This window comes from Struthio camelus, chromosome 1, assembly GCF_040807025.1.
Source record: "Struthio camelus isolate bStrCam1 chromosome 1, bStrCam1.hap1, whole genome shotgun sequence".
In the NCBI taxonomy this organism is placed as follows: Eukaryota; Metazoa; Chordata; class Aves; order Struthioniformes; family Struthionidae; genus Struthio; species Struthio camelus.
Window position 1 is genome coordinate 39545166 of NC_090942.1, and position 25986 is coordinate 39571151.

The 25986-nt window shown below is 39.6% G+C and overlaps 1 protein-coding gene across 6 annotated transcripts in view; it reads right to left on the reverse strand.

Moving 5' to 3' along the window:
* Positions 1–25986, reverse strand: part of GRIP1 (glutamate receptor interacting protein 1) — a 349131-nt gene that overhangs the window by 23477 nt on the left and 299668 nt on the right. For 4 of the 6 annotated variants that reach the window (XM_068934961.1, XM_009671743.2, XM_009671741.2 and 1 more), the window contains exons 10-16: positions 21202–21357; positions 15819–16005; positions 14892–15037; positions 13167–13247; positions 5326–5395; positions 4931–5076; positions 27–171 (exon numbers count right to left, since the gene is read on the reverse strand). In XM_068934961.1, the coding sequence (XP_068791062.1) occupies positions 27–171; positions 4931–5076; positions 5326–5395; positions 13167–13247; positions 14892–15037; positions 15819–16005; positions 21202–21357 (931 nt within the window). The remainder of the gene's footprint in view (positions 1–26; positions 172–4930; positions 5077–5325; positions 5396–13166; positions 13248–14891; positions 15038–15818; positions 16006–21201; positions 21358–25986) is intronic. The other 2 variants (XM_009671742.2, XM_009671746.2) reach the window with 2 other exon arrangements.

Here is a 25986-nt window from a genome sequence, read left to right on the forward strand (position 1 = left end):
GCATAACAATTTGTTTTCCAATTTACCTTTCAGCTAATCCTCCTTTTGTAAGGCTGGAAATGATGATGGGATCAAAGGGCTCTTCAGTACCAGAGATCGTAATTCCAAGAGGCCCACCATAGCGCTTGAGCTCAACAGTATAAATAATTGCTCCAGAGCTCTCCTGTTCATCTGCAATAAATGCCAAGGGGATGCAATTGGTTTCTTATGAAAGAAGGAATGAAAAAAATAACGCATTCAGACTAGTGACCAGTAATCAAACAACATTTTCAAAGGATTACATTTCAGATATACTTCTTAATCATATTATGCTGGTTTATTTTCAAAAAACAAATCTCTCTCATGCAATCTCTTTCTATGCCAAAATAGGATTATATTGAAATCAACAGCAAAACTCCCCTCCTTTTAGTTTTTTTCTGTTTAAAATCTTGATAGCTAGATATTAAAATGTAACTTCAGGTTATTTTATTAGAGAAGAGACATGTTACTACTATTGTACAAATACAACTGTTCTTCTCTTCCTCAAACTGAATGGAGGGCATTTAAAACCAAGGAGAATTCAAAAGTTTCAAAAACAAACTTATTTAAAATAACAGTGGGAAAAGTCAGATGTCATCATAAGACAAACAGCTGTTTTACTAAGAAAATCTGGAATATATTCCATGTTTCTGATGGACAAGTTTTGAGTTTTCATAACAGATGTAATCAAAAATAGCTCCTGAATTCTGTGTTTATCAGCTAAGCTAAACAACGACTGCATTAGTTTTGATTTCATTTGTATTATTTTGAAATCGTGGTCTCACCAAACAACCACCAGAAATGGAGAAGAGTGCATGAATGGCTAACGCTAAATGCAATGTATTTTTCCTTAAACAATATATTAACAGGTGTTGTAGCAAAAAGAAAGGCTGCTGTATTCATACACTGCATGCTCTTTACCTATTACTCACAAGTATCAGAGCAAGAGAGCAACCAACTGCAATATCTTTTAGTTCTGAGGGGGTATTTTAAGGTTTTAAATGTCAGATTTTCAGATTTCTGCTCAGATCAAAATAACAAATGGTCCTTGCCCGTCTTACGATACTGGTACTCAGCCAGGGTGTCTGGCCTGGCAGGCAACTTTTCCTAGAACTTTGTGTAATGTCATTTTGAACGGCTCAACGAGTGCGGAAAACATCTAGGATGCCCATTCAGCAAATGCTACTTGCACTAACCTGAGACAAGGTAGGATATCTAATGTTTCCATTTTTGTTCATGCAGCTAGTACAATTTTAAAAGGAAAAAAGAAACTTGCATCTCCAGCAAAGGTTCAAAGAGTTGCTTTCTTCTAATGCCGAAGATAATACTTTAGCAGAGCTGGAGGGACATTACTATCTTCTAAGCTATTTTGTCTCTTTTCAATTTGCAGCGAACTTAAAGTCTATAGCTTCCTGCCACCTCTACTCCCTCCTGTTTCCTACTTGCTATCCAAATAAAGGAAATCATACACATATAAAATGAAAAGACAGAAGGAGAATTAGCAGTACTTATTCGGCAAGGAACACCAGGTCTCTCACATGTCGTGTTGGCCTTGTATTCCTACTTGCGATATTATCAACAGGGTCTTGGCTCTCGATAGGGTTCAAGGGTTCACACAGACTATGCTTTACCTGACAAGAAATTCTGTTTCCAAGAAATGCCCAAGAGCCTGCTGGAGCCACTGATGGGCATACAGTGGGCTAGCAAGGAAGCTGCCGCTGTACAGCAGAAAGAGTGGCAGTTCTTGGTTGCCTTTTAGACCAATTATGGATCAACGACAAATCCTTTGACATCTAACATTGATAATATTTACATAGACAGTTGTGGCATTCACACGTTGCAGCACTTCAACAGAATGATGAAAAGTAAACCACCAGACTAATTGAAAACGCAATAGCTGGTATCAGCTAAGTGTCGACACAATTCTGATGTTTCTGTTATCAACGGCAAGTGAATAAGATGATGTTAATCATGCAGCAGCCCTGACGCATTACAGTTGAAAGTTTATAGAACTTAGTGAATGAACTGAAAAAGAGATCGGTACCTTATGTGTTTCTTCTGGGTAGCTCTCGTTAACAAAATTAATGATGGAACGTAACAAATGTCAAATTGCTACATTATTATCTTCAGTGTTTCTGCCAGGCAGCAGGAAGGCTTGCTATTCAAGAACATGCAGCCTGAATTCATAATGAAAGCCAGTTTTGCCATGAAAGCTAAGAACTCTGATATTTTAAAAAAGGTGGCAGCCATTAGGTTAATCAGGAGATAAAATTAGCCTCAGAATGGGAAGCTGTCAGGAAAAAAAACGGAGAACAGTACTTTCTGCTGAAAACATTATTTCCATCTGCGGAAGGAATACAATCAAATTATCGCATGTTTTGGGGTCTCATGTTTTGTGAGATTTTCCCTCTTTCTTTTCTCAAAGTAACATAATTGTGGACAATTCTTTGAAACCACATTTAATAAGAGTAGATCCTCTGTGCTGCAATGCCTCTGCTCTCTCTACTGGTCTCTTGCTTTTCAGAGTAAGATGTCATCAATACAGACTAAAGTGCAAAGCCTGAAGCAGCACTTTATATATATTACTCTGCTGCTGGCTTTACTTGCGGGTTTGCCTACGAGGAACACAGCTTTGAGCTACATTCAATTGTGAGGCACAGGGAGGAGTAGGAGAGAGAGTGGAGGAAGGAAAAACAGAAGGCTGAAGGAACAGCTAGAAGCAGCTTACAATACATTAAAATAAACATCAAAAGAAAGAGTTTGAAAGACAGAGGGAATGAGAACCTAGGGAGGAAGAAACTCCTCCTCCCTGCCCTCTTCAAAAAAGGATGTTGTGAGAGGTTAAAAAGCTAAAAACTTAACCTCATTCTGTAATTTAGAAACTGTTGTGGAGTGCTCCACGCTTACTCATCTGTTAGCATCAGGCTTTTCTTTTCTCGGTGAATTTATTAATGATTTGTTCTGCTAAGTTAAAAAGCACAGTTGCTCTTTTTGTGAGAAAAATCAGTCAGGTATTCATAACTGGCAAATATAATTAAAATTGATTTTAATTGCGGTGCACTTTTTGTTATACCTTTGCTACTGCTTTGCCACTGTTCCTAATTTTTTTTATAATTTCAGGGGACACACTCATTTTAGACTTCAAACGTCTGGAATCTGCTTTAAACATTTTTAATCATGCTTTGGCAGTTATTCAACTGCTAAAAGAACCATTTGTATACAGAACCTTGTTCAGTAGGTTCCTGAGTTGTCCATCTACGTTTGAGTAGGTTCAGTGACCTCAGTCCTATCTGGATAAGTCACCGTAGCTGTATGAGAATCTTGATACAGAGGTACTTGATACATAAATACTGTAACTGTAAAACAAGCAATATGCATTTGTATTCCAGGGAATAAGAATCCCACATGACTAAAATCTGTGCCAGCTATTCTGGTGTGCAGTACTTAAGAGATCAAAAATGTTATTCCACGGGGATAAAGACTAAAATCCACATTGCAGTGGAGATAACAGAAAATGCGTATCAACTTCAATGGAAACAAAAGCTGTCCTGGAAAGAGGCCCATGGGTTGAGAAAAACCCACAACAGTGTTTAGAAGCGTGAGAGAAGTTGTTATCTCTTCTACAAGGCTCTGCTTGTGCCCCTCTTCTGCAGGCTCCTGGTAATTTCTCCACAGAGGTACTACTGAGGTGGGAACCTCCAAATGGTGGGAAGGAGGTAGAAGAGGGATCCTGGGCTGCCATGAACATTTCAATGACGGCCCCTCCAGTTTTACAAAGCAACTGTCAGTCAGGTGTCCTTTGCTTGCACAGCCCATGGCCAGCGAGGCCAGCCTTTGTCCAAGACGTCCCAACCATACTTAGCAAATGCTAGCTGCTGGGGGCCTAACAACAATATCCACGCCCACAATAACCATTCGCCTTGCCGGATCAAAACTGATTTCTGAAAGCCAATTTTAACCCAGTGCTAAGTGTGTCCGCCTTTGCCTTGTATGGATTATACTGAGGAGATACCTTCTGCTTGCTTTCAGAAGTAGAAAAGATTTGTATCAGTTAAAAGCATTCTAGTGCAATTCTAACCACCATTTCAACAGTTACACTTGGATTAATCTTTTTAAATAATAAGGTGCAACAGGCAGTACCCTTCTGCTGAATGCAAGCGTGAGACGGTGTAACGCTTATGACAAGAGAATCCACAGTTCATGCCTTTGTTTTATACTATAATATAAAGAGCAGTAATAATGGTAGTTATAATTATCTGACTTTCTTTGTCACTAGAATGCATAATAAGAACTTGCTTTAGTATCTCCAGGTAAAATTTTGTTTCTATGGAATCTATAATTGGGAAGAACCAGGAATATTAATAGGTATAAGTAAGTGGGCAAAATAATGGCAACTTCAGTACATCCACTAGGCTGATCATACATTGCTCCCCCATCAGCCATCCAGCACAGTATGTAAAGTACTACTTACCTTTAAGCATGTGAACAGTCATACTGAAGTCAAGTTTACATGATTATGGATTAAGCACGCACTTCACCACTCTGCTGGAGAACTGAGGCCTATGGACCATGCTTTGCTATCCATGATTCCAGTCTTAAAAGCAGAGAAAATTTCAATATGCTTTCAAGAGAAAGAGCAACCTTATATGGCTACATCCGAAGGAAAACTGCCTTTCCAGAAAAGAGAAGAACTCCTTTTGCAGCATTGCTCTTGCAGACAATACAGCCACTGAGGCAACTAAAAAATTTATAAATCGTTAACATTTTTTTACTTTGACATTTTTAACTAGCGTTAGCAAAAATCAGTAACGTTTAATAAAATCATTTCTCCAAAGTCTAAATGCAAAAGAATAACCTGCATTCTAAAAAACTTGAAAATATACTTATTTTGTTATAGGCTCATAGCTAATACCAGAATTATCTTCATCTTTGCGGATCTTTAGCTTTACAAGGTCCTCACAGTGCTGAAGGATCTGGACAGCATCCTCCATTGAGCAATTGTCCAGTCGAATGTTATCTATTGCAAGCAACTTATCACCCAGTTCTAGTGTCCCAGTTCTGTGAAAAAACAAACAGGCTAACATGAAATACTAATAACATTAAAGCAAGGTATTTTAGAAGACATGAATACAAGCACAGAACTTAGATGCTCTTTTCTAAACAATTTTCCCTTAATACAGTGGCCACTTCACTTGTAACTAGTGCGCACAAAATAAAAGAAGTCTCTCACATGCTCCCTCTGTTTGAGTTGAGTCTGACCGGCTATACACTGGAAACACGTTTCTACTGGGAGCTTGAATGTCTCACCTGTGAGCAACACTTCCTTTCTTGATATCAGAAATAACCAGAGGGTCCCCTGGTTTTCTACTGGATGGAGCTGCAATGAAGAATACACATAAGTATCTGTTTTTATTTGTATATATTCACATGTGCTAATTATGTATGTACATCAATATTTCACACACATTATATGTCTGTATTGTAATTCTCCCCCCCTACATTAAACATACATAAATAAAAACAAACAAACAAAAGCATTAATATTGCAAACTCTGCTGCTTGCAAAAAACTAGAAAATGTCTGAACTGAGGTGACTGGTGCAAAATGAATTCAACTTGACAAGTTCGTGCTATGGGTTAGGCCAGGGCTGACCCACGCAAAGCTATCATAGCACAGCTGCAGTGATACATCATAATATGCTATGTAGGTACGACACGTGTGGGGAGACTTTTGTTAGCAGAACCTTTCAGCGCAACTACTGACGTGGAGCTTTTGCCAGAATATTTCTGTCAAACATAAAACACCTTTTACCATAATCCTGACCAACAGAGCTACTTTGGCAACATTTCTACAGAGCAGGCTTGGCCACATCCTTTACATCCACTCCTGTCTCCTTCTGTGCTTAAGACGGAGGTATGAAGATAGTGCTCCCTGGATGAGAAAGGAGACAACTGCTTTACAACAAATGAGATGCTGTGGACAACTGTGGCACAGTGGTTGAGATGCAGTTACCACATCTGCACAGATGTAGCTTACATCACACAGATCCTTGCTTCACTGTGACTGCTTCCTCTGAAGCAAACCGGTAGCCCGTTTGATGAGGAACTTGCTCCTCTATACTGCTGCATGGCCTTAAGTACTGTGGACTTTTTCCCACTCTGTACTGGGGAGACACACGGAAACCGCTGCAATGCCAGCAAGGGTCAGATTACTAAAACCCCACCAGTTCTCTCCTTGCACACCTAACTCATCTCTTTCGGGAGGTATCTGACATAATTTCCAACTTGTTATTTGTCCGTCATGGTTAAAAGGAAGCTCTGCTCCACAATGCCAGTCATTGCAAGTATTTAATGATTTGTGCAGAAGTATTTGATGTGTTTCTGTTGGACAGCTCTGCAAGCCACTTACAATGCTACTAAGCAATTTTGCTTGGCTTTGGCTTAAGGGAAGCGGTTAACTACCCCCAAAAACCACAAGGAAGATGATGACAAGGACTGACTGCTTCCGAAAGAGCATTTCTTGGAGTAGCTTCATTCAGTACAAAATTTTAGGGCATTTCATGTGTTTGCTTACAGAAGAAAACTCTGCTGAAGATCTGCAGTGGGCAGAACTTGAGGATAACAAAAGATACGTTTTTAGAGAGAGGTGCAGTGCCTGCTCTCTGCCATCAGGAAGTCTACTGCCTCCAGCTGCTGTGGTCAGGAGGTAGTCAATGTGGTAAATGCAGATTGACTCTTGGGAGCGTTGCTATAGAAGAGCATGCAAATATTAAAACATTGCCATGTGCCGTAAGGTCTCAGCTCTCCTGAAAATACTAATGGCTTTGCCCACATAGGGCTCTTCAGCTGCTCTGAGGCATTTCTACGCTGTGCCTACCGAGGCCTCTGCACCCATGCACAGAAGGTGCTTCTCCATTAGGCTCCAACGCCGGACTGACAACCACCAAAAAGCTTCCAGTGTTAGGGTAGGATCACCTACAAAATCTTGACGTCAGTCACTTTAGCAGCTCATGATTCTTCTGTTTGGTAGAAAAAGACAGATCTTCTCCTACAGCAACCACAAGGTGCATTAACAGTAATGACACTTCCAATACAATATTCTAAAAGACCCTGGTTAACCCTGGCTGCCCTGGCCAAGAAAGCTTTTGAATGACAAAGGAACTGTTTAACTACTGCTAAATAACTGTATTTCAAATGCAGTGTCTTGAAAACCCAGAAGACAGAGGTACAAAGATTTTCAAGAACTTTGAGAAGCTTATCTAAAAAACCATGCTTTCAGAAAATGCATATGTTCCAACTTAGAGAATAGAAAATAACTTTTTGCAAGCTGTACAATTTTCACAGCTTCTTTCTCGTACTTTCATACATGGAACACATCTAAATTATATGACAGTTTCATGATTTACTAAAACTTTGGGTTTGTTTCACCAATTAGTATATTCTTTGAATTTTTAAGTATCGTTTTCACGAACTTTCTATTAAAAAAAGTGCTGTGTTTTTACCCTCTGGGTTACACCTAAGTCTCTGCTGTTATGCGTCACCTGCTGTTCAATACCGACGCTTGGAGATTTGGATACTCAGATCTTTTTTATTGAGCTGCTTCACAACAATTAACAGAACTAACGAAAACAATCCTTTATTGTTCCAAAAGTGCAAGTGCAAACAAACTAGGTAGGGGAACAGCGCAATAAAGGTACTGGAACGGAGAAGGAATCAAAAAAGGACCAAAATGCAGATACCAAAATGAGACATCCATACAGTCTGTGCGGTCGCAAGGATAGGATATCATACATGAACTGAGTTTCAAACTGAGTAAACCTGAACCAGCACTTTTTGGTGAGTTATTCCATGCTATTAATCGTGTCTGGTGGAGGAAAGCCTTTTCTTAGGCAGCAAACAAAGCTCAGTGTGAAATAAACTCCCTTCATATTGGCAGGCCCTTAATAAGCAGATAGTCCACGCTTTGTTTTAATCTTGTTGTTCAACGTCCGTGACGTACTTACCGCGACTATTCAAGCTCTGTTGCAGAGATAAAATCATTAATTTTCTCTTGAGCTTTTGCACTGCACATCACGGTAGCCTAAGATTGCTTCCCAAACATTAGTGAACAGGCTCTGTCCCCCACAAGAAGATTGAGGACTATTATTCTTATTTCACAGATGAGGAAACGAAACATGGGAGCATTTAGGTCAAAGTATGACAACTTGGGGTGAGCAATTTGAGATACTCATGCCCTAATTTTTCACAGTAGTTTGTAACGAATAATACCTTGTGTGTTCAAAACACAACCACTGGCATTTTCAGCCATAGCTGCAAATGCTCAGCGTTTCTGCAAATGTGACCTTAGGATTTCAATGTTTCCCTAGAAAATCAAGCAGCCACCTGTGGAAAATACGTTTTTGTTTTTTGCTTTTTTTTCCCCTGTGGAATGACTAGCACCTCAGCATAGCTCTGTTGCACGGACAAGGATAAAACTAATTTCTCCAGGGTAGCATTAAAGTATCTTGAGCATGAGATCACCTCCTTTCGCTTTCTGCAGTCCTCCACCTTATTCGTTATGCAACCTCCACGCAATCTCAAAAAGGAAGCAGGAGCGCTGGAGACAACAGTCCTCTTTGCTACACAGCCCAGTTTCATCTCTCCCAAGAGGGCAGGGAAGCAAGAGTCCCAGTGAGAACTATTTGACTGTGTAATTCAAAAATGTATCCTAATTAACTAACACAATACGTTTGAAATGACATTGTACAGCCTTAACTCTCCATTTTTACACATAACTTCTGAGTTTTGTTTTTAAAAGGCCATTAAAAAAAACAGTCCCTATCAAATAGCAAACCTCCAAAGACGACAAACAGGCATAAAAGCCTGAGATTCACCACACGGATCCAGGCGATAGAATCACATTGGGGGCAGTGAGGGAAGGAAGATGGGAGATACTTCTCCAAGATTTGCTCGTACTAAAAATTGGTGTAAGTTAGATCCTGGATACAGGTCTAGTCTCAGGAAGGGTGAGGGTCCAGAGAGGTTGGGCAATCTCTATCCTTGGAGATTTTCAAAACTCAACTGAAGGCAGCCCTGAACAACCTGATCTAAGTTGGCCCTGCTCTGAGCAGGGGATTGGGCCAAATTACCTCCAGAGACTCCTTTAGTTACTCTTTAAATTATTCCACGATTCTAAGTCTTAGTCCCAGGCCTCCACCCTACTTTTACTAGTAAAGACCTCCCTCAAAGGAAAGCAAGTTCAGTGATGCATTGTGAGTTCTGCAGATCAGCTGTTGTATCAGGAAAACAAAAAACCAAATTGCCTTTCTTATTTCATTGCCAACCCAAATTAAAAAACAATGTGACTAAAAAAGAGTTAGCAGTTTGACAGATTTTGGGTGAACATCTCACCTAGCAGCCAAAACCCACTTATGGGGCTCTGGCTTCAAGTTTTGGAGTTTGATCAAATTCTGAACAAACTTCAGGGGAAAATGCTCACGGATTAAGAAACACTTTTTACAGAAAGCCAGTCCACTGACTCACAACGTCTTTTACCAGCCACTGGGCTTTTTTTTTTTTTTTTTTTAAATAGTGTGCTTATTAAACAGAGAGAAGAACTTATTAAAAGTGGACTGAAGTAGTTCTTTTGTTCTTTAAGCAGTGGTTTATTCAAAGCAGCTGAGAAATTTGCTGGTTCTGTCTCAGACCCTGTCTTGAAAATGGTTACCTGTAACGCTGCAAAATGAATTTTGCTACATGGAATTCCAAAATATACAGAAACAAGTTTCAGAAAGTCACCTCCCATAGCCGGTGTTAAATATCTTCAGATATTTACAAGGTTTCTTTCTGATAAGATACAAAAGCAGTAAAGCAGAATATAGTTTAGCTGCTAGTTAAAATGACTTAGAAAAACTGATGACAGTCTGGGTGAGATTCTGATATTCTTGCCAGCCAGCTTTACAGCTTTATTCCTTGAGTAGTCCCATTAGCTTCAGAGAGAATACTTATGAAGCAAGATGCTGCAGTTCATTATAGTAAGGATATCAGAATCTTACTTAAGAAAGAAAGAAGGGGAAAAAAAAGAGCTGGCAACTACAATTACCAGACCGTAATAGTAAGTAAATTTTTGGACATCATTTAATGTACTTAAAAAATATCAGTCTATGATTAAGTAGTCAGTGTCACAAAAACTGATCTTAAAAAAAAATCTATATTCCATTACATGGTCTAAAATCAATACAGCTGGCAAATAAATTATAACAGATTTGAGCACCAGCACTAGAAAGCTGTCCTCCTTGGATGCAACGGTTCTTTTCTGGAAAGGTAATGAGACACATATACATGCACTGCTGTGTCATGCTTTATTTGAATGACCCAATTTTAAAACCTGAGACATTCTAATTGCTCCAGCCAGGTAAGTGGGGGTGAAGATGGTGGCAGCTGCATCATGAAATATATAGTCGCTTATCTTTGCAAACTTTGCAGTAGGCTCTTTATTGAGTGCAAGCAGATATCAAGGGGGAGATGGGTCAATCTTAAGACAGATATTGCAGGGATAAGGGAAGGCCAAAGGATGATAAAAGTTCAGCATGTGTTAAGGCGGCACCGGCAAGGCCACTATACTGTGAGAAGCTGTGAAGCGCAGTGCCCCAGATTTACAATGATCCTCATGAAAGTTTTATCTGCCTTCCTTTCTAGGGGTTTCTGCTGTCGAAGGGTTTTTTGGGGGAAGGGGTTGGTTGAATTAATACATCTGAAACTAAGGCAAACTTAATATTTTCCTCTACTCGACTTCATGTTTTCCAAGGACCATGAATTAGCTTAAGTGTCTTTACTGTTTTGTGCCACCTGGATATATCCAGGCCTTCAAGCACCTGGCTGTAATTCCATGCAAGCCAACCTGGTGTTTATTACCAAAGAAGGTAACACAAAGAAAGAGAAATAAATTCCATTTTGAGGATGTCTGCCTCTTAACATCTGACTTAAATAACTCCTGGACTTAAAATCAAGCATACGCTGAAGTGCCAACCTGAGGGAAGGCCTGCATTTCCCTTCTGACAAAAAGTGTCCGTCTTGCCTGTCTCTTGACTCTGTCATCCAAACACCAAACAAAACTGGGGATATGTAAAGCGAAACAGGTGCTCTCTGTAATGTTTTTATAGAGACAGTACTTTCTCACTCACTATTAACTCCACAACCTTGAAAAGCAAGATGATGAAACAGGTCTCTAGCACTTATCCAGATCAAGCTCAGGAGTGAATTAACCTGATCTCCTATGTCATTTCCGCCTGAAGCCTCGTCATACCAACTCTGCTGAGTTACAACTTAGTATTCCGCTTGTTTTTTAAAAGAAATGATATAGCTCTCTGACAATATCAATAGTAATAAAAGGCTTGCTAATGTGATAAAATGTCCTGACAAAAATTTGACAAAATGAACATAAAACCACTCATATTCTTCCAATCACACTGCTCATTTAGGGAGTTATTTAGATAGAACAGAGTAAAGTAGTGAAAAGTAAGCACAAAAAGAAGCAATTCAAGACTTCTACCAAGCAAATTTGCAAACTTCCCATTAATAGTATAAATCCTTTAAAACCAAATAAAGAGTTAAACAATGTTAGATACAGTTCATATGTATTAAATACTATTCACAAGTGGGATTATTATATATAATAGATAATTTAATTTACATATGAAAAATACTGCAGTATATTCAGAAGAGCAGAGCTAACACCAGCTAGGTGTTCCTCCGAACATAACGCAGTAACCAAAGGAAATTACGCTGCAAGAGAGAAAGGTCTGTAGGATTTGAAAGAGTGCTAAATACTACACACCAAGCACACTCGCTTTCCACTCGAAGTTTATTCCCACCAGACAAAAAAGTACAAGGTATCCGAATTTCAAAAAACAGTATTAACTAAATTACTAGGAAGACAATATTTCTACCATAATCCTGCAGATCATTACTGATTCTAAGATACTGTTCAAACAGAACAGCCTCTCCCCAGGTTTTCTCGTTTTCCACTCTTTTCATTTGCACAAATATATCTAGACCTATGATTTTGCTTCAAGCACCGTTTTTTACAGAGTCCAACAATCCCTCATTCAAGTAGCAGCACAAGGAAACAGGTCTGCAGTGTCTCTCATTTGTTCCTCAGATGTAATTCTTAGCACTGAGTCCCTGCTGTACTTTTAATTAATTTTATTTCACTGTGCTGGTGGAAGCTTTGAGAACATCAGTCAAAGCACAACCTCCCTCCAAGACATAATTCCAAAAAAGGCTAATACTCTAAGAAAGGCCACAACCATAACAGAATGCTAATTCCAGCAAGGCCAGATTCTGGCCTTAGATAAATACATGCCCTTGTCATCTATCTTCTTCAGCAACCTGAAAACCTCCGTGAAAGAGGATATTCCTATGCCACCTGTACATTTAAGACCACCCTCTACTTTCTGGTGGACACTGACAGTTTTCGAGTGCAAGTATTTCAGCAACAAGGCTGAGAGAAGGAACAGGCGGTTTCATCACCCGCCCCCCCAGCACACACAGGTCTGCCCGGCGTAGCGCATGCCTCTGCACTACGTGACAATTCCAGCTGTGCAATTCCACAGCTCCTTGCAATTAAGACCAGAAAGATGTAAAAAGTAATTGGACAGAATTATTTTTAAATACTGACTGAGGAAGTATTTTCAAGCTCTGGTACAGAAAATAATCCCATATAAGAGGATCCTTCTGCCTGCGAGAACTCTTGGATTCTTGACTTCTGCAGTTCAGAGCCCCACTCTGAAATGGGTAACGTTCGTGACAGAGGCCATGACAGGCTATTCGCAGCTTCCCTAGTTATGGAAGTACTTTTGTATGTACCTAACATCACTGACTTCTTTAAAAAAATTAACCTCAATAGGAGTTAAATATGTACTACACACGAAGGAATAAGTCAATTTTTAGGCCTGGCAAACTGCTGGCTTCTTTAACTGGCTAAAGAGGGAATATAAATCTGTTACAGGATGGTATTTCACTAAGAGACAGAGCACTGCTAACCATCCCATTCTAGAGAAAAGGAAATAGAAGTTTAAACCAAAACTAATGTGAGTCTGTAACTACAGGATCTACTTATCTCTAGATTATCCTGTAAATGTGGTCTTAAAAATAAGCACTTTCACTTACAACTTATGGTGATGCCAAGTTCCACGTTATGCTTCTTTGGTAGTTTTACATGAAATGTTCCACTGCTTGGTATAACTGATTCTATAAAAAAATATTAAAAACGTTAGACAGTTTATAAGACACAGCAATTCCAAGTACACGGAACTGGATGTGTAAATTGATGAAATCACATCAGCAGCATAGCCACAAACGAAACATGGGTGCCGAAGTGAAAGAAGGAGGCTATACGAAATGTGATTTATACCTTTATTGGTAATTTCACGGTAACTCAATTTTTTTAAGGCTTAACTGAATTTATGGAGATTGCATGGGCCACCAGCCAGCTGAGACTGCAAGTTTTTAGCTCGTGCAATTTCTGTGAGCACACATGAAAATTTTAGCGCTGGCAGATAGATTTTAATTAAAAGGACAGAAAATCAAGTCTTAAGGATTTCAGGCCTTTGTTGTAGTAGGTCTAATATAGTTTGAAATGTCCAGTGAGGTAAGTGCCATGGATTTTACATCTCCTGGGAAGAAAAAGAATCAAAACATTACTAATGAAGATGTGTCTGGTGCTGGCTGAGGCAAAAAACACTTGAACAAACAGCACTGCATTTGAATCCTGACATTTGGCATTACTGTGACCCAAGGTTTGGGCTTTGGCCGGAAGAGGATCAAGCTGAAATTACAGCAGTGCAAACATATAAATATATACCTGACAGGAGAGTGTAACCATGAGCGTGAGTCTGCTCTCATGAAGCAAATGGGAGGAACACAAACAAATTTGGAGATTGAAATACAAACCTCATTGTCCTTTGTGACTCCAGGCACATTTAAACGCTACTTTCTCATTATTCTGTTTTCTTACTTTTTAATAATCCATTTCCTACGTATACAAACGCATGTACGTTATTTGGCCAATTTTTTTACGTTTTACTAGACGCGTACATACTAAAACATCGCTTAGAATTATTACACTAAAAACTTTTTGCCTGCTTTTGACATAATGACTTATAATGCCATTTCGAATAGTCATACTGTGTGAAATAAATACAGCACATCTGACACTGTTCTGACTTCAAAGGAGCTATTGCCAGGTCAGCACAGAAGTCTTAAACGTTTTTCCTATTTACATAGTGGGGTGGGTAAGGCACATACAGAACGTGTGCTCACTTGATTTACACAATTTGTGACTTTATAGGTGTATTCTATATACTTAAACACATTACAGACGAAATGGGGGAAAGCCATTAGTAATACTAAAGATTCCCCAGCAACATAAACAACATTATTTTTATTAGCTTTTATTAATTCAATTTCTACTGTTTTATTTAGCTTGTTGGTTTAAAGTACTGCAAGTAAAACTCTTCAGAATTTTCTGCTTATTTGCTCTTTTATAATGCTTTTCTGCATAGTAAAACATTTCATTAGCTTCCCTGTAGAGGATTTGTCTTGACTCAGCAAAATATTCCTATCTCAGGGCAGAAATACACCCAGAAATAACTCAGAGGAGAGACTTTGTCACCAGACCTTTCTACAGGACTTGTCACTTCTCTTTGGGTTCTGAAGCACGCTGCAGGGCTAAGTGCAATGAGAAAGCTGCACAACAAGGCACCCTCTTCAAATAGCTCACTTGACAACTTAATGGGAGAGGAAAGTCCTCACCTTGGATGCCTAACACGCACAATATACTTGGGATTTATTCCTTCCTTTCTCTTGTAAGACAGAATAACAGTATGTTCATACCTGCAACATCAAACTCTATTTCCAGAGTGACCTTGTTGGTGATAGAGGAGTCTCTGAGCAGCTGATTGGCCTCATCAAACGTGCTGTCTTCTGTTGGGATACCGTTTATTGCCACTATTCTGTCTCCTATTTGCAGGACCCCACACCTTGGTACACAACGACACGAAACAATCTTTAGACATGCATGTTACCCGAACCAGTACTATTACACACATCCAACCTAGCCTTAAAAGAGAAGAGTGACGTGGAAGTTCAAGAGTTTGCCCAGGCACAGATTTACTAAAGGGTGACACAAGCCCCTGCAGCCCCTCTGCACCAGCAACACTCCCAGCATGGTTGTGCGACCCGGGAAGAGGGGCACAGCCCTTGCGCCTCCAGCCCACCTGTGGACATCGCCGCTGTCTCTGACCCTGGGCTACAGATGTTGTAGCTCTGCAGTGGCAGCTAGCAGTTGCCTGTGCCACTACTGCTGCTCTATATGCACTCATGCCATGATTAAAAACATATATAAGCATATAAGTGCAATTGAAATGTCGCAATGAAATAGCTAGTAAATCAAAACTCTGTTATTTCCTAAGATTTCACATATACTAAAACGGAGCAGAACAGGACATGGCTTCCCCCAGTGGCACACTGAATTATTACTATCTTGACTTCAGAGATGTAGTTGATTTTTTTTTTTCTTTTTAATGAATGTAGCTTCCAGTCTCCTGCTGGAGGACTCCGCATGATCAAGACACTGGTGCTTGTCGTTCTTCTTATAGCTGATCAAGAATATGAAGTATGATTGTCAGAACAGATAGTTTATTACATGCCACACTTCTGTTGAGCATGGCTCTGCAATTTATCAATTCAAAACAACCAGCCCAAAGTACCCTGAGGAACGCTCACCAAAATGTACTTAGCAATCATCTGAAAGAACCTCACCTTTCTGCCGGACTGTCAGACTCAATATAGGAAATGAGAGGTGGAGAAGACAAGGTCTCTGTAGCGAACACGCTACCCTGGAGCTGTATCCCAAACCCTACAATGGGGTCAGCTGTCAGCACTACTTCTGTGGTTTCTGTGTGGACGACCTGCCCAGCCAAACCAACAGTGCTAGAGGCTAAAGACACTATAAAACAGAGCAGACCAGGGGGAAAGACATTCATACACAGGCAGCAGAAATTTCATTGCTCTTCAATAAAATTGATCTGTACAATAAACCTACTTATGGAAACATCTCTCTCAAATTCTATTTATGCTAAATTTACAAACGATGTACAAACAGTTACGACACATAAGACAACAGAAAACATCTGGTTGTATGGTATAACTCAAAAAGAGAGTTCATTTACTGTGTAAAATAAATCCGCTTGACCCCCTCTACCCCCACCCCAAAAACCTCAGCACGCCCCTGAATTCTACTTGCACTAAGTTCTAGGCATGGACGAGCAGAATTTTCAAAGGAACTAAGGGGGCTGGAGGCACAACCTCATCTGTTTTTCAGGCTGATTCCCGTGGGCTCTTCTGAACATCTCACAGTAATGTACTCGTTAGCAACAGAGCGCACGTCCAGGCTTGCTTGCACGAAAGAAGGATGACTTCTTCTTATCACCTTGTACATGCTTACTACCTGACAACAATTATGTCAGGCTAACTGGGTAATGTATGTTGAACTAACTTTTCTGTTTTATCAACCCATATGTCTAAAGAAATTGTGGGGAAAAAAAGTTAAAAAGTTCTGTGGGTTCCCTTAAAGAGACTGAAGAACCCTTCCTGTGAGACACACAGACAGCTACCTCTGTATTTTCAGGATTCCTGTATTCTCACTCCCATTCTGAATCAGCTGCACTACAGAATAAGATAAAAATAGAATTTGGGATTCAGTGCAACTACCTATGAAAGGAGCAGACTGCACCTTTGGTTCTTTGATCTCCACCTAAAAGTGTATTTTATCATTGTTTACATGCACCCAGTAAAACACAGTACTATGTCATAGACAGAAAACTAGATTTTTTTTCAATTCCTATTCAGACCAGGAAAGTAATGGTACAGTATTGTAATGATATTCCTCCAGTGCCTAGGATTCAGAAAATCTATCTTATTACTTTCTCCACCTCTAAATTCCTTCAAGACCTGTTTCTGCCTGCAATAGCTAAAGCTATTGCTATCTAAAGGGGTAGTTTAAATATGGAATATTTTAAGTGTGGGAAAAATTAGCCCTTGCTTTTACATTACAGATATTATTAGCACAGCTGTACAAAGATCTCAGAGGTTTCCCTGGGGGTTGTAGAAGTATTTCCTTCACTTTGGGGCCTTTCTTCTGCCATGGTTAGTCTAAAATCTGACTAATGTGGCACATTCAGTGATAAAAATTCAATAACAATTCTGTTGCAAAAGTTTCACTTGCCAAGAAAAACTCATGAGTTTCTGTTTTCTCCCAGTAAACCTTCATTCAGTAGTACAATTGACTCTGAAACCCATTGTCTTTTCTAAATTATTGTGAATTCTCACTCATTTCTTTTTTCACTCTCCTTTGTAGGAACTGTGTACTGATTCAACAGCTTCATTCTTACTGTTTCCTCTACAAGCACTGAGCAAGATAAGCTCATACCCAAATGTAAATGCTAATAATCTGTTCTTAGATATGGCCACCAGCTTTAGTGCCGCACGTGAAAAACAGGTCTTTCCAGCTCGCAGCACTTCAACGGCTTAAAATATGGGTAGGTCAGATAAATTCAAAGCTAGTAATATCAGATCCCAGAATCCACCCTCTAGAAATTTCTAAACTCAGAGTGTCAAAGCTCAGTAAAGCTCCATTCTTCCTCTCTCTAAGGTCATGCAACAATCACTCTACTTGCTAGCTGCATTTCTCCCCTCACTTAGGTGTCCATTCCTTCTCTGCAGCAGGCATCTAGATAACTCGCTAACTTTCTTACTGTTTTTATAATGCCCTACTCAGAAATCTCAAAGGTCTTAAAACATTTATTTTAAGTTCCAGGGCAGTTAAAGTTTTAATTCATACTGTCAAATTAGGTTAATACTTGTGAGATTTAATACTAACTCCGGCAAATATTTTGATTATGTGGACACTTACAAGTGATCACTGGGAACTACTCCCACTCCCACAAAAAACCAAACCGGAAACAGGAACTAAAAAGCAGAGATGAAAATATCCTTTCCAAACCATGCAGTAAGAGCTCTCTGCTAAGGCTCTATAAAATGTCACAGGGACCCCAAAACATCACTTAAAACTCACTGGGGTTTGCAACTCACTGATGATTGCAGCAAGAAACACTGTGCCATTTTTTGGCTGCTTGATGGGTCTGAAGCTTTACAACCACCGAAGCAACCTTTTGCCAGGAATCTCATTGCATTAGAATGGGTGCATGAATGTGTATATGGCTCCAGTGAACTCTGTTTGCTAATGCTAGGTGTACATCTTAGCATACTTGTATATTTTGCATCCAACTGTAAGATAGCAACAACCGTGGGGACCGGTGTGCTATACCCTATGTAGCACGTAAATCTGTGATCTTCAATTTGAAGGCTTTATATTTGTTTGTTTTATTCCTGTAGATATGAGAGAAGCAGAACAAGATGTATTTAAAGCTAAGTGTATGGATTATTATGCCTGCAATCCTCCACTGTGAACCTTGGAAAATGCAAAATGTTTCGCTGCTCCTGCTGGTAGCAGCTAACTCCGATGTGCTGAGAAAACCACATCCGTGCATGCCTGAGACTCTCTAATTGCTACCAGACATGCAGCCACAATAACGATCATGTAAGCTGGTATAAAATCATCTCTCACTTTTAAGTACTAACATGGACCTATTACAAAATACTTAAGGATTTAAACGTTAACCAAATAATATAAGCTTTTCCACAATAAGTACCATATTTTAAAAGTGAAAAAGCAGAGGAAGATTACAGATGGAAAACAAGTGGCATAAATAAAGCACATGATAGCAGGCATGCCTTTAAGTTTTACAGCCACATGTTTGGAAAGATCTGCATAAGTAATGCAATGACTGCAAACTCACGGCCATAAAAGGCCCTATATCATCACACTTCATCAGCATGAGTTTTGGGATGATCACATTAAGTTTTGCAGGTTTGCCTGAATAATTGGCACTGAAAACTTTATAGCACCCTTCATTGAAACATCCTTTTCTTCCCAAGTAACATCCCAAAAGATTTATTAAAAGTTACATTAAACAAAAACCCTTAAACAATCCAACTGGGCTAAGAAAAGGATCACTAAAATTAAGACAATAGGCTGCTCTCTTTCTGTGAAAAGGACAACAGTGCTACCTGCTTCTCACGAGCCTCCCACAGAGGGAGAGGGCAAAGTTTGCCAAGTCCTGCTGCTGGGCAGTGGCAGGGTACAGCAACAGCCATTCTGTACCACGGTTATTTGTCACACATTCAGTCTCTTCGGTATCTTTAAGTTGACTATTACTACAGTCACAAGTGGAGGTAGAAGTCTAGCAAAAGAAGTGAGGCACCTTATTCGGGCTGAAGAGCCAGCTCATGGAAAAGGGTGAGCAAACCTGGCTAGCCAGCTAGTAGCCAGTTCCTCTCAAGCCAGCTCTGATTCAGGGTTGCTAATGCAGTCACTGCTGGTAGTAAACCACAGGCAGACTGAGGGATGGGGCGAGTTCCCCATATTTTGGAAAGCTCAACACCTCACGATCAGCCAAATGTGGGATAAACTACCCACTACCAAGCCGCAGCCTGATACTTTGTAGGTAGCGATTTGTTTAATAATTCTTCCACAGCAGATCATCATCCCCAGTGCCTTCTCATTTTAGGAATCTCTTTTAGGTGGGCTGCAGTGCTTATGTGACTGTCCCACTTAAATCTAATATAAATCTTTGGACGTAAGGGTCCAAAATCTGGACCTCTGTGTGTTGGCAAATTGTATGGCTATGCTTTGCTGAATGAAAAATATTTGAAAAACAAAATAACGCAAGTAACAACTCTCTCCTAGATCTGTAACTATATTAAAATTGCTTCCAGAATTAACAGTCTTTTGTTGTACAGAACGGTCCTATAATATGTCACAATCTAAGAACTATTTTTTTGCCTCAGGTATTATTTTATTATTCAAATCAATTAGTGTAACACGACTACTGTTTCTCATGTGCACGTGAGAACATGTAAGAGCTGGGCCTCTGCTGATGCCTAGTATGGACAGCACATCATCTCCCTGTGACACGAAAGAATGTATTAGAAGCCAGCATGTCAACAGATGAGTTGTGATAAATGGCTGATCAGATTAAAAGCAAAAACGTACTTACGGGCAAAAGTTATGTAAAAATATTTGCTTTACAAAAGAAATAAGCAAGAACAAGCAAGCAACAAAAACTTCTGCAAGAAAGCAAAACCTCATTTCCTCTCTCAAATGTTCCCTCTCGATTCCTTAGTGACTGGCCTTGGTGGGAGGTTGCCGTTTTGCTCTGATTTTGCTATGATCATGGGAAATCTTTAATATGGGGCAGCAGCAGTGTAGTTTGCAGCAAGATCAGTCTTTCCAGAGTGGATCTGTGGGCATTATTAGCTGGAGCAGGTGGTTACGCAGCCAGTTCTCACCCCCCTGCTCTGGAGGAACTGAGCTGCTGCTGACCCTGGTGATCATGGGAAAACAGACAAGCCAAAAGGAGAGAAGGCACTTCCATGGAGTCTGGGAAACTGTGCACTGGTACAGCCATACTCTCTCTGGTCCAGTGAAAAATAATGTACAAAGTGGAGCAGACTGAAATATACCCACTCTGGCTTGGGAAATTACTGACACATGGGAAACCCATGCTTTGAACCCTGGAGATTGGCCAGAAACAAGGCTGCTTAGTCTTCACTGTTATTTGTCACTCTACAAAAATGTTTTTACAGGTTACGGTATAGATACAAACATTAAAACTACATAGGAGGTAGAGCGGCAAGCTCTTCTGTTATGTGATAGCTGAGCCTACCAATACTCCTATTTTTGACTAGTCAGCTACGAATTTTACTCCCTGATGTAAAAAGGGAGAGTCAAAAAAGGAATTTGAAAATCACTTTAGTAACAGTGTTACAACCCCTTGCAGCACTGAAATTAGGGCATTATATGTTTCCGATGAGACCTTTAAGCCATATGGCCTCTACTCATCTCACTTTAGCACTAGATAAACACTTTTATGCTGATGCTTCCTCACATCTAACAGAAACTCCAATTGTTCTCTCTTCTGACTAGTATATATTAAGTAAGGTACCTTGTACCTTTCTGCTACACCTTTCCCCGCGTCCGCCCATCCATTGCACATTTCAAGCGGTTGCTGTTACCACCTACAGGAGCTTTTGAAGTCCTTCTTTTTCATCCTCCGCCTCATCATTGTCCCGCGCGGGCTGGTGGAGTAGAGGCTGCGAGGTAAGGTCCCCATGTTCAGGGAACTCAGGCTGTATGCACTCATGGAGGTAGGAGAGAAGGATGAAGACACCAAAGCTGCTGTAAGAAATCGAACACTTGGCACACAGCACTCAGTCTTCTCGGCAGAGTGCGGCACGTGCCTGCAACTCATCAATGAATCAAACGATGTGCATGATGCACAGGAATGGTTTGTGCATTGCTGATAATAAAGATGTTAAACCACACAGGTGACCCTAGGTAAAAGTAGAGCCAGCATTTCATGAAAATACCTGCTGGGAACTAGCAAAAATACTGGAGATAGATATAAAAAATACATTCATAATATACATCTTACTTTAGGTAAAGTATGTTAAATTCAGATTTTTGATACATATCCATGAATCAATGCAGATCAATATCTCTAGATACACTGATTTTAGAAATGCCTTTTTATAGTAGGTAATTTCTGACAAGAGATTTAAAACTGTGCTTTGCATTCAAAGATCATTTCATATGCAGTACTCAAATCTAATGGTCTACTCAAATGGCAGAAGGACTGGTTCATTGAAGATTTTTGAGCCTTTTCCTTTCTACAAAGATTGTCTCGTTATAGAAACAAAAAGGCATAGAATGTCAGAAATAACCTTGGCATGGTTGTGAAAAAGTGTAGCATCCATAAAACTGAAAAGGTTTTAGTGCCTGAAATGAGAAAAGCATGAGTGAAAGAAGAAGAGAGGGAAGAGCAGGAAGAAGAACAAGAATAAGAATAACAAGAAGACAAAATATGTCAGCAGGAAAAAGTGTGGAACATTACAAAGGCTTTTTTGAGGAGGTGTTTTCTGGAATTTCAAGGCTGACATCCTGCAACGGTGAGGGTGGTAGGTGTTAAAATGGTGATAGGTGAGGAGGCTGCTGTGGCTGTTGGCACACGAATCCCAGGTAAGTTGCCTGTTGCTTCTTCGAACCTTCACCGCCCGCATGAAGGGACGATGGAAAATCAGAAAACAAAGGGACCAGAGGAGAGGGAAAGGTAACTGAATTGCATAAATAATAATAAAAAAAATCAAAAAATGACAACAATTTGAAAATTAAATAAAATAAAATAATAAATAACCTCATCTTGTCTTCTTACCAGGGGATGCTAACTTGAGGAGCAGAAATATTACTTTTTCTCAGCAATAAAAGATTAGTACTGAATCAATTTCTAATCTCTTTCTGGCTTTAGGAGCTAAGGTTGTAAACCTTCCTAGAAAATACTGACATTTTATATGACTACTAATTGAAGGTTAGTAAGTGCATTCATTTACATTAAAAAATAAAATCAGATACTATACATCACACTGCCTACAATGGAGATGTTTATATTTCAGTTTACTCCACTGACATTTTAATTTTGCCAGCATTTATTGCTGGCGTTATACTATTCTGTGCAATAAACTACTCTGCACCAGCAGCAGAAAAACTCTATCTTGAAGCCTGATTAATAAAGACAAAGCAAAAATTTAGCATTCCTATTTATTATTTTGATGTGCAATTTCAAGTTTTTTAAAACAATCGTTTTCTGGATAAAACTTGAGACCATATTTGATTGCTAATCCTAAGTAGGTAAAGTCTGGAATATGTCAAAAGTGAAGGCCAGTATTTACCAAGAAAATGGAAAGTATTTCAGTTGTTGTGTCAAATATTAAGGGAAATTGATGGAAGTCACCCTTCATTAAATACAGTCTAGTCATCATTAAATTCAGCGTATAGCCTTGTCCTTGCTGAACATAGCAGCACGCAACAAGCTGGGAACTAGTCACTCAATTTTAGTATTAAAAACGTGAGGGATTCACCTGTACTATCAAACATTTTTTAGCTTACTAAAAGATAATTTGCTACTTTTTTTACACAGTTCACTGCTTTTGGCCCATGAGTAGCATTATCTATTTATTCTCCCTATCCTACCCGTGATGGCTGTGGGCACGGAATGAGCACGTGCCACTCTTGAACAGTAGCTGGAAATCTGGTAGGTTGGGTTAGACCTGCCTCACGTTCATGTCTTACCCCATGAGGGAAAAGAAGGTGGAAAACCGGGGTCACTGCACCAAGCACTACTTAGTGCCAGAAGAAAAACTGTAATTTTACTTCTTTTCATTTTACAGAGGGAAGGGGAAAGATGAGGAGAACGCTGCAAGGGCCCCCAGTGCCTTGGCAGCCCGCTGCCTCCCCACTGCTGCCCCGGCCCTGCTCGCCAGCCCCGCCGCCCCCTCCTGCACCGCAGTCACCCCCGCTGCCCCTGGCTCATCCTTACATCAAATGAATTATTATTATTCTTTTTTTCTCAAACACTTCAGAAACCAGGTGAGGGTCACCCACATGGGAATGGCGATGTGCAACACTGGCACAGCACGCAAGTATCTGAACCTCTCACTTAACAGACACCAGCACGAGTGACCTCAAAGACTTAAGAAAATCTTATCCATCAATCTAGACTATGGAGCCAGAAAAAAAAAACAGAAATAAAAAAAGTAGGAACCTGATATGGCAATATATATTTTGCAGACTTATCACATCTTTTCAAATGGAACGCTCCCTTTGCTTACATACACAGACAGCAAGACTTCTGAACATTGACTATGGTGTAAAAATTAAAATCTGATAAGAATAATGTGGCCAGGTGGATTTTCATTATTTTCTGGTTGCTATGAGCACTGTTTAATTAGAAAGACTGCTTCCAGCAGGAAATTATCTGGTAGCCTTTGATTTTTTTAATGTTTTATTTTCACACTGAAGGCAGGGAAAAAAATGTCCTACAAAGTAGAAATTTTCACAAATTCAGTTTGCTCAGCTTGTAGAAGAATAATCCCAATTCAACAAAAGTTCTCTAAAAGAAAATCCTATCATGTGTAACAGTAGTAATTTACTGGCAATTTGAGCTATTCCAACCCAGAATCGTGTACAGCAAACATAAAATTAATGGGGTAGCAAGAGAAATGGATGACAGCAGTACAGTGTAAGGAAAAAAAAAACATGGAAAAAAAGGATCTTTTATAGCGCTCTCCATTTTATTTTAGGGCTTAAATTCCTATTTCTTCTATGTAGCGACTTTCCTGCCCATTTTAAATTCGTAACATGTTCCAGGAAGACCAATAACTGAGCTTAAGAGATACAGCCTTAATGACTCATTCAGAGCTTTTCAAATTTTGTAGCATACAGACCATATGACACCTGATGAAGGGTTGTTTCCAAGAGTACACTTGCCTCAATAAAGCATGTTACATCTTGAATTGGTCATGATTTTTGAGCAGCACCATCTGGTAAGGTGCTGGGAAGGGCTGTAAACATTCCAGTTATTATGGCATACTTAAGAAAGCAGCTTTATTGCCTTCAGGAGATTTTTCCCCAAAAGATGCACTTATGTAGTTTTCACAGAATTCCATTGATGTTATTTTATAACAGCCAATTCCCCACGCCACCATGGCAAGAGCATTGGTTTATCAAAGCATCTATACTGGGTGAATGTGACTAGCATATTAACAGCATCAATTTGGTTTATATTTTGGTTAAGAAGGAAAACTGCTTGAAATAACACAATCATTTACATGAGAAAACTTTGGCCTTGCTACTCATCTTCCCAATAGAAACACTCTTCAAAAGTTATTTCATCAACCAAAAGTTAATTGTGTGATATCTTTTCTTCACAAAAATGAAACATCTGTTTGCAACATACTGACACAGCTAAAAAGTATGGAAATATATTGAAAATTTTGATCTCCATCTCATGCTACTTCTGCAGTATCACTCCTTGCTCTGTCTCCCCTCTAAACAGCTTACGCAGAAACACGAAAGAGGCTCAGCTGAAGAACATGGTATCTTAAAAGTTACTCTTCATTCACTGTCATCTTCTCAGCCAAGAGGTCAATATTCCCCACTCTGACAAACTGATTAGAGCAAAGCTCAGTTACACATCCAGGGACAGCCTGCATCTTAGCTACATGTCCAAGAACATTTTTTATCCCTCAAGTTTCTAGGCCTCTGAAATCTTGTCTTGGTCTCAAGGAGGCAAGATCACAGTATCACAGGCCTATGAAAACGCACCACTGGCTCATGCTGCAACATAGATAACATCTGTCCTGTACATCTTTGATTACCTTTGTTATTTCTTTGCCATTCATCACCACAGGAGATTTTAGATGGAATTTTTGAATACTTTAAATTAGCCACCTTTTCAGGATTATTTACAAAACAAGACAGGCAGCCCCCATCTTCAAATATTAAGACATTCTCTTCAAGCATGTTGTTATGAAATAAAGAAATAACACAGTGCAAAAGGGCAGGGATCCAGGGAACTGGCCCCGAAAAACCTTTTTCATAAGCGCTGACAATGAACCCATAAAGCACTCTGGAAAGCATTTTAGAAGATGATGGCAATAAATAATAAAGCCGTTGGCAGGAGAAAATAAAGTTTTGTTAAAGTATTGTAAGAGAAAACAGGTGTATTACTGATGCGGTCATAATAGACTATCAAGTGAATATGCTTAAAAGTTAGTAGTGTCCCTTCCTCCTCCCTTCTAAGGTTAAGAAGGAAATCAGAGAATCATTTACTGAAGTACCTGGCTGTCCCCCAATGACTGCAACACCAGAACCAACAGGTGTCTTTATGTACATCTACAAGTGTGCAGAGCTGTTTCTCAGTAAAACCTTTCCCTCTTTATCCGCAGGAATCTCTGAGGTTGCATTAAGGCC